Raw genomic sequence first — 12604 nt, 5'->3', positions numbered from 1 at the left:
TTTAGAAAAATAGACAAATAAAAACAAACACTCCGAACTTTAATATTGCAGTCCATGATATATCAATTGTAAGTTTATATTGGACTTAGGTTTATGCAGACTGTAGCTCATCTTCTCCTTACCTGTATAGCCATATCGCGAAAGGATTCTCCTGCCTCACTTACTATGCTTCCCAAGCGAAATATAGGACAAAAAGGGTTGTGCATTTGGTCATATAGACAGTTCTTCAGGTAACTGGTGGTGATATTAGGCAAAATGTTTCTCCTGGGGGGAGGGGAGGAAAAATAAACAGGTGCATTATGGTCTTATTCTTGGTTATTCACACTGCATAAGTCTGCAAAAAAAAAAAAAAACAACAACAACAACAACAAAAAACAAACACACACAGCAATATAAGTAGTTGAAATTCAAACAACCATTATGATAGAAAGTGCAATAAAAGAAACAGGATGTATAGGTTCTACAAAACCTTTCTGGAGGTTAAATTATCTCAGTGTTTGCTCACTGTAGATAAAAACCACAGCAGCCATGTTGAGGTAGATTTGTCAAACAGCACATGGTAGTAAACAAAGCTAAAATGAAAAAACAGGCAAAATAGAAAAGATGGTTTAATAGTGGAGTTTGAGGTTTCTTTTTTTTTCCCTCTCTTCACAAGCTAATTGTGCCTAAATTTTGCAATATTTTTAATTCACTACAATTTACAGTTTAGTGAATTATCCCACTTTTGGTTCTAGTTATTTACACCACAAAAAAAGTGTCAGACAATTTCACCACATATTGCAATGCTTTATCACCTGGAACAGGGTGATAAGGGCTGCCTTGTATAGCAATAGCATTTTTTGTGCAATAAAAATAAAATATATATATATATATATATATATATTACACACACACACACACATACTTTACATTTTCATTTTCAATAGTGCAACTCAGGCTGTATGTTGGCAAGATCTGGAAAAAAGTGAGCATCTGGGATTTGTTGTTGCTGCAAGTGGAGAAACTTCAAAACATCTCCCCCTCCTTCCATATATTACTGTTAAATGGCTTGTTTACATGTAATTATAATGGCCAACACCATATGCATTAGACATTAAAACTGCTCCTCTAGTAATATTGAAATTATACATAATGATACACTGACCAGCTACAACATTGTGGCCAAGGCACGTTTTATGCCCCACTCCCCACAGGTCTAGCACCCTTGCCCCAGGAAGGTGATGACACCAAACTCATGTGGATATCGCACAATTTTTTATTAGTTTTTTTTCTTGTGACTTTGGAGTTAAATTTACCCCAACAGTATAATGGGATTCTATATTTCTTAGCTGGAAATTTTGCTAACATGCATATAATTGTACCATATGTGCGTCCAGGATATTTACCCAGCATGCTACAGTTTACATTTTCTGTATGCTTACTAATTCCGCATTTTTTTTTATCTGGAAATATGCACACATTTTATCGGTGTTCAGTTTTTGTTTGCATAGTGCTGTGGAGTGTAATTAATGGTACATTTCTCCTGCACAAATCTATACAACTAGGGAAAATATACCAACACTACATATTTATGCTTTTAGCACAGACTATGGTGTCAAGACACAGTCTAACTTTTTATGTTTGAATATGTAGCGCTCTTGAATGCCTGTTGGTTTAGTGCTACACTGTTTTATGTGCGATCATAATAAAACCTTATAAACTCTGATGCGTGGAGGCATGGACTCTACAAGACCTCTAAACATGTTTTTGTTGTATTTTTTATTTGGCCCAAGACGTTAGCAGCAGATCGTTTAAGTCCTGCAACTTATGGGGTGGTGCCTCCAAGGATCGGATTTGTTGTTCCAGCACATCCCAAAGATGCTCAATCAGATTGAGATCTGGGGAATTTGAAGGCCAAGGCAACGCCATGAACGCGGTCGTGTTCCTCAAACCATTCTTGAACAAAGTTTGCAGTGGCAGGGTGCATTATCCTGCCGAAAAAGTCCACTGACATCAGGTAACACCATTACCATGTGTGTGGTCTGCAACAATCTCTAGGTAGGTGGTACGTGTCAAAGTAAAATCCCTAGAAATGCCAGGACTCAAGGTTTCCCAGCTAAACATTGCCCAGAGCATAACACGGCCTCTGCCAGCCTCCCTTCTTCCCATAGTGCATCCAGCTGCCATCTCTTCCCAAGTAAATGATGCACACACACCCAGCCATCCACTTGATCTAACAGAAGTTGTGATTCAGGAGTCCAGGCAAACTTCTACCATTGCTCCATGGTCCAGTTCCAACGCTCATGTCCGCATTGAATGCGGTTTTGGCAGTGGACAGGAATCATTGGCACTCTGACCGATCTGCAGCTACACAGCCCCATACACAGCAAACTGCAATACACTGGGTGTGGTGACACCTTTCTATCATAGCAAACATTAAGTTTTCAGCAACTTGAGCTACTACTGTGTGATTGGACAAGATGGGCTAACCTTCATCAGTGTGACTTGTGTGCCCATGAACCTGACGCCGGTTCATGTGTGGTCTTCCATGCACCATTTTTGGTAGGTACTAACCACTGCATACCAGGAACACCCCACAAGACTTGCCATTTTGGAGATGCTTTGACCAGTCATCTAGCCATCACTATTTGGCCCTTGTCAAAGTCACTCAGATCGTTTTTGCTTGCCTGCTACCAAAACAAAAAATTAAAGGACTGCCCAATACCCCACCCCTTGACAGGTGCCATTGTAATGAGATAAGGGTTATTCACTTCAAATGTCTTGGTTGTGTTACCAGTTAAAAATTCATATAAACAAACCTTTCTGTTCTTTGTTTATGTCTGCTGAAGAAGTTTAGGGAATTTGAAAGTTTAAAATGGTGATAATAGCATTGATGCATGCAAAATGGCATTAAAAACATATCTAAATAATATGGTTAATTTTAAACTTCAGAGGGCATTACACTCCTGTGTTTTTTTTACCTACATAAGTATTTTTATTTCAGTAAAATACGTACTCATGTCAGTTGGAGAATTAAACATTACAATTACACATCTGGAAATTCTAACATAAAAAAATGGCTTTCAAACACGGAGCACAGAAATGAAGATCTAATTTAATCATTTAAAAAAAACAAAAAACAAGGTATGCCTACTTCACACTTACTTGGAGAAATTAAATTTTGGAAACCAAATATTATTTTTAATAAGAACTGTAAAGTTTTCAGCTTCCTTGAGAAAAGCAGGTCTGCAACAAAAAACAAAAATAAACAAAACAAGGTCAGATTTCAAAATGAATGCAAAAGGTTCCGTCATTAGCCCTGATTGTGTTATCTAGTGAATAGACTCTACATTTGGATTGATGTACCGTATGCACAGTATTTATTGTGGCATTTTGTAAAGGGGCTCTCTGATTGTGCAATGGTTCCAATGTCTGATAAAGCAGTATTGGGTAAAAATGCCTGCAGTATCCCAGGTAGATTCCAATCTCCTCTCTCACATACCCCCCCAACATTTCAAATGGACAAACAGGAACACTTTAATATTAGGCATGTGAATGGGCAGTGTCCATGGGTGTTGCACTTCTTTTTAGGCGATTTACGAATAATTTATGCAACTAAAATTTAATTTAGAGCAAGAACAATTAATCTTATTAACACAGACTGAGTTCTAAACACATGTATTGTAGTTTAAAGACACATTACTGGGAGTATTTTTTTTACTGTACACTCAGACACGCCAACAATATGGAGATCCTAGAAAAGAGGGATGGAGGGATTTAGATCCAAAAGGTGGGACTGACCCTCGTAAAGACACTTGAGAGGTATGCTCTCGTGATAGTGTGTGCTGATCAAAAGGCTACTCACTCTGGCAATTCTGTGTCATTTTCTACTGGACACCAAGCATAAACTTCACAGGATTTTACAGTTTCATTATAAGCGACACATTGTCCAGTCTGAACTCCTATAAAACAGAAAAAAAAAAATATTTATAGCTTGCCACTCTCTCTCTCCTAGAAGTAATTGTAGCCATTTTCATCATATGGAATTCTCTCCCTATTTACACTGACACCAGAAAAAAAAGAAAAAACTAAGCTGATATAGTTCAGAAACATTTTGTCTCCAATATTGCAATGCAATTTTCCTCTAACAGATGTACCTTTACATTTCAATTATTGCACAGAGGGGACAGTGGAAACCGTGGCTGCAGAATGGAGACGATTAGTAGCAGATAAATGTTTAGATTTTTATTTAATTTATTTTTTAATTAGTAACAAAATGCAACTAGTCAGAATAAAAAGTACAGTGCTTCCATGATGTAAAAAGAATCACGCAGGTTGTTTTAGAGACGTTTAATCAATAGGAAAGTCATTGTTACGTGGAATCACAATATGGGATTCTAAACAGATCCCATGTCCGTTTCTCAGACTGCATCAGGAGTGATACTTTTTATTCCCTTCCCCAGTCTTTATTGATATTTTGTGAAATAAGTCAAGAGGTACAGTTTGAAAATCACACACCAATGAAAAAAGGTAACAAATCCTTACAATGCTTCACAAAATAAGCAGGGAGTCTTTACTGCAGAGCAGGAGGGAATGCCACCCACCTGGCAAAGTAATAAGATATAGGATGTCCAGGGTGTACAAGGGGGCTCACTTATTGGACTAAAAGAGAAAATAAAAGGCAGAGAAAAACAGAATCAAGCATTTGAGGGGAGGGAGGGACTGGTAGGTAAGGGAAGAGAAACCGAGTCAACCGGTGCGCAAAAGATTAAAGTGTACCGTGTCATACAGTTGAAAGTACACAGATAGAATGGGAGATCCCATGACTCAATCTGCACCCCAAAAGTGAGAAAATTTCAAGGACCACTATAGGCACCCAGACCACTTCAGCTTAATGAAGTGGTCTGGGTGCCAGGTCCATCTAGGATTAACCCTTTCTGCTGTAAACATAGCAGTTTCCGAGAAACTGCTATGTTTACAAATGGGTTGATCTAGCCTCTAGTGGCTGTCTCATTGACAGCCGCTAGAGGCGCTTCCACGCTTCTCACTGTGATTTTCACAGTGAGAAGACGCCAGCGTCCATAGGAAAGCATTGAGAATGCTTTCCTATGAGACTGGCTGAATGCGCGCGCGTCTCATGCCGCGCATGCTCATTCAGCTGATGACGGGAAAGGCGGAGGAGGAAAGTCCCCAGCGCCAAGGGAGCACGGCCGTGGAGAGAGATGAGTGTTTAACCCCTTCCTCACCCTAGAGCCCAGCGGGAGGGGGACCCTATAGAGCCAGGAAAACGAGTATGGCATTAAAGTGGTCCTTTAACTTCCTGTCTGCCCAGTCTGCCCTCTCAAATTGAACAGCTTTCATGGGGTGAGGGATGTAAAGCAGTCTGCATCTAAGTTTTGTGCTTGGTAAAGCTATTCAGGTGGCAACAGTTTGACATTTTTGCTTCAATCACAAATTTTTACTAATTCTACAAGAAATCTTCAAAAAACAAACTAAAATCAAACCATCTTTGGTCATGTTCCTTATCAAGCGTAAAGACCAAAATAGAACATTACTAAATATGTGCCACTCATACCAAAGCTGTGCGTGCTTATAAATCCAGGAATACAGTCATGTGAGGAGTTGCATATGGTTGACTGGTCCGGTAACTGGAAGGAGATAACACAAAATGTATTTTGACTGCTGTGTTTCTATAGCTATGCAATTGGTGAAATGTTTATTTGGAGTAATCAACGCATTTTGGCAGGAGATCACAGCCACGTTTTCTCTGCCTTTATTACAAATAATGTAATAAGAACACATCTAGGGTAAGGCATTTGCCAAATTAATATATAAATACAGCAGAGTACCACAAATATACACCGATATAAATATAATTATGAATTCACTATATCCTGAATAGTAGTCAATAGAAATCGGAATGGCAACATTTTGGGAAAAATAGCGGATCTGAATAAAATTCTCCAATTCATCTAAAGTCACAGCGTTTCTATTTTAACTTGAATTTACCATTTAGATTTCAATTTAAAACAATGTGCCCAAAAGGAAGGTGCGCGGGTGCACCATGGGAGGTTGTGGTTCAACAACATCTCGGGATCTGCCCTACAGGGTGTAATGTAGTTATAAACCCAAACCAGTAAGACAAGCAGGGAATTCAAAATAAAATTACAGTTTAGCTATTTTTTGGCCTTAAATGTTAAATTCACTTTGAAATCCTGATGGTTATTTACAAAAGTGAAAACTATGTATAAAATTACATAGAAAACAAAAATAAAATAACGTATGTGTATACATACATATATAGTATTTTTATTGAAAACGATTACTGCCTTTCTGGTAGCTTTGCTCCTTTCATTTATTGGTCTGATTAGATTGTAGGGATTATCTCAGAGACACAGATGCTGTTATTTCAATATAGCAGACCATTATCAAAATTAGTGCCTGAACCATGTACATCCGTGGGAGATTTCGAAATAAGTTAATTTTGCTTGATATCTTGCGGCAGAGATGCAAGTATGATTAGCTTTGTTAACAAGTACCAGGGTATCTGTAGTTAGTATGTGTCCTGGGTTTCATTTATACACACAATGATAGCGTTTTTAGCTCAACCCCAAGTGGGATCTGAGAGTTCTCATCATACTGTGACAAAAAGACACCCATAAAGCAACATCGTATCTTTTGCTTCCCAATTCTTTTTGAAAATGTGAGTTTTCATCCCTCACACTGCCACTTGGGCACATTGAATTCATGGATTATATAGATTTGCCAGACTAGCATTACTACAGGGGTCCTTTTGGGACCCTGTATATGATGCACATGAGGTTGCTCAGTGGTATCAGAGCTCCATGTTCAGACACTGTAGACTCACTTGTGTCATACGTTTATATTAGTAAGAGAGAGAGACAATATGTCAACTGTCTCTACAATGATTAATCCCAAATGGGTCAAGGTTCCAGTATTACATAATACAGCCATGTTTTTGTATCCAAACAGAGCCCCATGTAATAGCTTTGTTCGAAATTCCCAACAACTGACTAATGTATCCTGTATCCAGAATCAGTCAAAGTCACTGCCAAAGACAACGGATCAGGGAGGCTGAAACAACAACGCAGAGGAGTAGCCTTTCACATGTCCACTCACAGATCTACAGACAGACATATTTTAAACTTACATCAGGGCAGTGGCCTTGAGTCTGATTCTGTGTAAGAATGAGGTTGGTCATCACAAAGAAGGCATTTTCCTCCTAGATACAAAACAAGTACATGATTAGTGTGAGCTTTAATAAAAAGGTCACAATACAAAGATTTTTTGTTTTTACCGTTTATTGGAGACTTGTCAACATCCACGTTACGTACCTCATTGATTAACACAAAAAGACAACCAAAAACCACAACATAATGTAGGAGAACGGGAGACAGTCACAATAATGGTCTCTCTGCAGTTACTTTGAGTATTTAATCTCCTTTATGTGTTTTTACTGTTTTAATTATGGCACTGGTGCAATATTTGTAACTAGATCCATTAACAATTGTAAAATCCCCAGAATACTAAACATTAAAGGGACACTGTACAGCCCCAAAATTAAAACACTGTTTAGTAGATATACTACCAATAAAAAAATAAAATTAAAAAAATAAAATGCATGCATGCAGTTCCCTTATCCACTGCCTTTGCAAGCCCTCCCTTTCTAACCTTGCCCAGACGTTCTGTGGCTGTCCAGTCACAGACTTCCCAATGAGAAGTCTTTGCAAGGCATGTGACCTGGGTAATTGATGACTTGAGTTTAGCTTCACTGAACTAACCAAACCAGGAAGTAACAGGACAGGTTACCTGATTGACAGCTGGGGAGTTGTAAAAAAGGTTAATTCAGAATTCATAGTATTTCTATTGAAATCAGCATTTTTGGAAATTAAAAAGAAGGGGACACTTTACACAAAGCAATTCAGCAAGCTACAGTGCGTTATGGTTTTGGAGTTTCCCTTTAAGGCCTAAGGCAGGTGATTTAGGCCTATGTTTATCAAGCTATGCAGCTGTGCAAATCCAAGTCACAGATTTATTGTCATCCTCACAATTCGGGAGATATTATGTTTCTTTGGCCCTAAAATGGACTAAAGTGCTTACACCCTGGGCGCATTTGTTGATCTAAACAAAATGTACATATGTTTATATGTAAAATGTGCAGGCCAATTATGTCGGCTTTTCTTACCAGCATTTGTGTACTTACATGCCTGTACTTATAGAATATTTTTTTTTTAAATAAATAAAAAATAAATTAGAGAGCACTTACACAAATCTTGAGAAACAGGACCTTAGATCAAATAACAATATGCAATATGAGTTCTGTAAAATGAGCTAACTTGAGCGTCAAGTGTTTAATGTCGAATTGCAATGGATTTTGACTTGTGTACTACATTATGGGAAGGATTTTTTTTTTAAATTTAAAAACCATATGACTTGGATTGGAATTAAGCAAACAAAGTATAAACCAATAACTAATCTCTGAGGCAAACATTGTTTTTGTACATCTCTCATTTCAATATTTGCACAATGGGATGTGCAACATTAATACTGTGTAGGGCAGTCACAGTTTATATACACTACACCAACTTTGGAGTATATAGTGAACATATTGAACTGGGGGAGGGGGTGTAAACAGGTGATGGATATGCTATTGTTACAGATGGTGAATTTAATCCTTCCTGGTAAGGCAATCTATCCATGGGAAGCAGATAGAAAGGTTATCTTCATTACCCTGTAATCCAATCCCACAAATGATTGGTTGGCACGTGCGACTATGTGGTCAGTTGGTACGTGAGCAATGTAAAACAGTATTTACCTACAAATATGCATGTCAGTTTTCCACCCATCAGATAGCAATGTTTTTTTTTTTACATTTTATTTAAAGGGACACTCCAGGCACCCAGACCACTTCTGCCCATTGGAGTGGTCTGGGTGCCAACTCCCACTAGTCCTAATCCTGCAAGTGTAATTATTACAGTTTTCTATAAACCAGGAAACCTGTGCTAGAGCGACGCTGGACGTCCTCACGCTGTGTGAGGACCTCCAGCGTCGATCATTTCCCCATAGGAAAGCATTGAAATTATTTTTCAATGCTTTCCTATGGGGAGACGTAATGCGCGTGCGCGGCATTGCCGCGCATGCGCATTAGGTCTCCTCGGCCGGTGGGCGGGATCAGTCTCGCCCACCGGCCGACGCAATACAGAGGAGGAGCAGCGCGGAGGAGGAGACAGCGGCGAGGGACATCGCCGCTGCCTCAGGTAAGTGACTGAAGGGGTTTTCACCCCTTCAGTAACTGGGGATTGGGGGGTGGGAGGGAGAGGGACCCTCCAGTGCCAGGAAAACTGATAGTTTTCCTGGCACTGGAGTTTCCCTTTAACCTTTTCTTCTATCAAATAAGCAAATATTAAAAATCCATTTTTAGTGGCAATGTAAAAGTGCTACAAGGCAAACTGTTTGCTATGACATACGATTAGTTGCATATCTTCCCGAGAAGAAGACGTTTTGTATGGGCTACACATTTAAAAGAAGCCTATAGACAAACAATGAGGAAATGTGCAGGAATGGCTTTAGAATTCTTGAGTATCATTTCTCACAGACAGATGAAATGCGTGGCCATACGCTTTGTACACAAAATGGTTTATCTCCCAGTTTTCCCTAGTTTGAAGTATGACCAATATGTTACAGCAGCAGTAGTGGGTGATAACTGGAGGTCCCTGAACAGAGTAGAACAGGACGAGTTATGCAATAGTCCTCGTGGTTGCCGTTTCTCTAGAAAGTGAACTATTCAATGTAACACGTATTGTGTCATCAGCATGGTTTCCGTGTTTACCACAATCTGGGGTTTTAGTTCTGGCCACACTTTCCAATTATTAACCGATTAGGGTGTGGAGGAAGAGCACATTAAGGAATGGTGTGCCAGAGTTCTCTGGTTTGTTGGGATAGGAGCCCTAAATTTGTACCTTATATTCACTTTAAAAGAGCTATACCGTTCCCATTGCTGTCTAGGAACGCCTCCAGTGACAGTCACTTAGTCGGCAACCAGAGGTTCTTCCTATGTCAGTGCACAGTATTGGTATTCAGCGTCTCCATGCTCTGTATGATGCTGAACGTTCCCCATAGAGATGCATTGATTCAGTGCAGTGCTCCTCAACCCTCTCCTGAAGGCACACCTAACCAGTGTTAATTAAGGATTTGATGAAGGGTAAATAAGATATTTATAATTACAAATTCACTTCAAAAGGGGACATGCCTTTATACCTTGGCAATATAGCAGAGTTTAAAATGTACCCATTAAAACACAATTATAAATCAAATCAATGTCTCACCAGATTTAAAATTGAGAAAGAGGTAGGTCCTAAAGAAGTGATAAAAAGAGGCACTATACAACTGACAGTACCCACTTTCATTAGTAGAGCAGGGCATTGCTGTACCTTAAAGCCAATATTACATTAACACATTCACACAATATTTTAGTAGTACCGTGCAAAAATAAGCTCTTAGTGTGCTGGTCCTATTTCTTTTTTTTAAATATTGTGTACATGTTGCTGAATTGTGCTTATTATGGGTGCTGTATTTGCTTTGTAATGTTCTATTTGTGTGTTTGTGAGCAGTTTTATTGTATATGTTCACGAGTAGTCTGTGGTATTGTGCTTTACACCTATGAATGTGGGCTGTGTATGCAGGCTGCTTGTGGAATCGTGTGTGTGGATGATAGGTCACATTGTGTGTATGCTTGGGGTTGCTTGTGGGTTTGTGTGCATGTATGTGGATCGTCAGCGGTGTGTTTGTGTGTGGGCTGTTTGTAATATTTGTAGGGAGTCTTATTTGCCAGCTCTGTGTATATCTAGCAGTGTGGGTGCCTTCCCCGGGGTCAAGGACAGGCCTGTGGGCTGCTATACTCCAGTGCAAATTCCTGTTGACAAGTGCTGGGAGGAAGTTTTCTGAGATCACTTCCTCTAAGTGCTAAAATGTGGATATTAAGGATTGCCCCTCACCACCTGCAATCACGTTGCACTAGCAGATATCTAAAGTTACACTTGAACTCCAGATGAGCCACAGCTGGTTTGGCTCTGGCAGCCTAAAGTGCCATATGTTGCGGACCCCTGTACTAAGCAATGGATGTTCTTAACAGTCTGCTCAGTGTGGAGACAGCTTTGGTAGCAATTTAAGTCATACGTACCACATTTTCCTAGTAATAAAAACGCCATCATGGGGCACAGACATGGATGAGGTCCCGCCAACTAAAAGTTATCTTTCTAAATAATCTGCATGCCCAATGGAGCAAATCAAAGAGCAATACCCTTGGTCACAATTGGATTTACTAGCAGAAAAAAAATAAAGGTATTAGGGAATATAATGCCATCTTGGAGTTCTAGGCATTGTTAAGCCACTCAACCCATACAGGGGCATTGTTAATGGAGGGCTGCGGTTAACTTTGATGTGGAATTATTAAAAATCTTTATTGTGCTTGTATTGAATTATCGTACTAACTCCATTTTAACTTTATACTGTGACTTCATCCTCCATTTTGTCCTCCTAACCTGACTTCTTCAATCCTCCATTTTGTCCTCATGACTTAACTTGTTCATTTTAAAACTACATTACGTGACTGAACTTCTCAACCCAATTAATACAGTAGACAAAGACCGTGTTTCCTTCAAGGACAAGTACCAGGAGGTGCTGGCTACTCCTTAAGACTTGCTGGCTACTCCTTAAGAGCTTGTAAGATAGTATAGTTTGAAGGCCACAGAACACAGTAGTAATGAAATGTTCTATTCATAAGAGACCTTGCACCTGGACATAAAGCCTGATATCACTGACCGTGTAAAATGACGCTTAGGACCCCCTTGTCCCCCACCCGTGTCCAGAATAATCCCACCTCTGATGGGTGGGCACGGGACTAACCTCTTAATTTTACTAACCAATAGGTAAGACACTAACTCCGTCACTTAACAATTAATCCAATTGATGATGTTTATTTGCTGATATTCTAATAATCAATGATGACGCAAAATGCCTCTTAAAAGGGCCTGCGCGCCCGCTTTTACTTCACTTGCCAATAAACTTTCTCGAAGTTATTTTAACCTGAACCTCGTGTGTCAGACTTAATTACTTCAGCGTATATACGCAATTTAATTTTATTGATTTGGACAGGAACAGATAGACTTTGAACATTTTGGTTTACTTTCAAAAAGTACCATAACAACTTGGCGCCCAACGTGGGGCACCGGGCTATGTCCGGCCGGTGAGCCGTCCTAAGGAAGACAAGGGTGGACGGAGGAATCCAGGGGGAAGGAAGGGAGACTGATCACCTCCAGATACACGGTAGAGACTTCTGCAGAGCCACCGGTACGTTCCGGCCCCTTTGATTGACCCGTCCACGTGTCTGTGACTGCTTCCCGGGAGGACATCAAAGACAGGTAATATCTTGCCCGGTGTCTCGTTACTCATTTGTTTACCTGCATTTTAGTCTATCTGTTGCCTGGGTGTGTTTGAATTGTGTTTGAATTGTTTGCCTGTTTCCCCATTTTGAGATAAAGGGGGGGTGGACCTGCAGGGGATTTGCCTGGGGTTCTGTCTTGCTTGTTTTCCCCTTTTTGGGATA

General features: G+C 39.7%; 1 protein-coding gene across 1 annotated transcript in view; it reads right to left on the bottom strand.

The window, feature by feature from the left end:
• The window catches only part of LOC134610908 (P2X purinoceptor 4-like), a 34750-nt gene that overhangs the window by 6404 nt on the left and 15742 nt on the right, over nt 1-12604 (bottom strand). Inside the window, exons 3-7 of the mRNA XM_063454247.1 lie at nt 7151-7222; nt 5555-5627; nt 3845-3941; nt 3145-3225; nt 123-264 (exon numbers count right to left, since the gene is read on the bottom strand). Of these exons, the coding sequence (XP_063310317.1) occupies nt 123-264; nt 3145-3225; nt 3845-3941; nt 5555-5627; nt 7151-7222 (465 nt within the window). The remainder of the gene's footprint in view (nt 1-122; nt 265-3144; nt 3226-3844; nt 3942-5554; nt 5628-7150; nt 7223-12604) is intronic.

This window comes from Pelobates fuscus, chromosome 5 (genome assembly GCF_036172605.1).
Source record: "Pelobates fuscus isolate aPelFus1 chromosome 5, aPelFus1.pri, whole genome shotgun sequence".
Taxonomy (NCBI): domain Eukaryota; kingdom Metazoa; phylum Chordata; class Amphibia; order Anura; family Pelobatidae; genus Pelobates; species Pelobates fuscus.
Note: the sequence above shows the minus strand (reverse complement) of the source record. Positions and strands in the feature narration are given on the sequence as shown.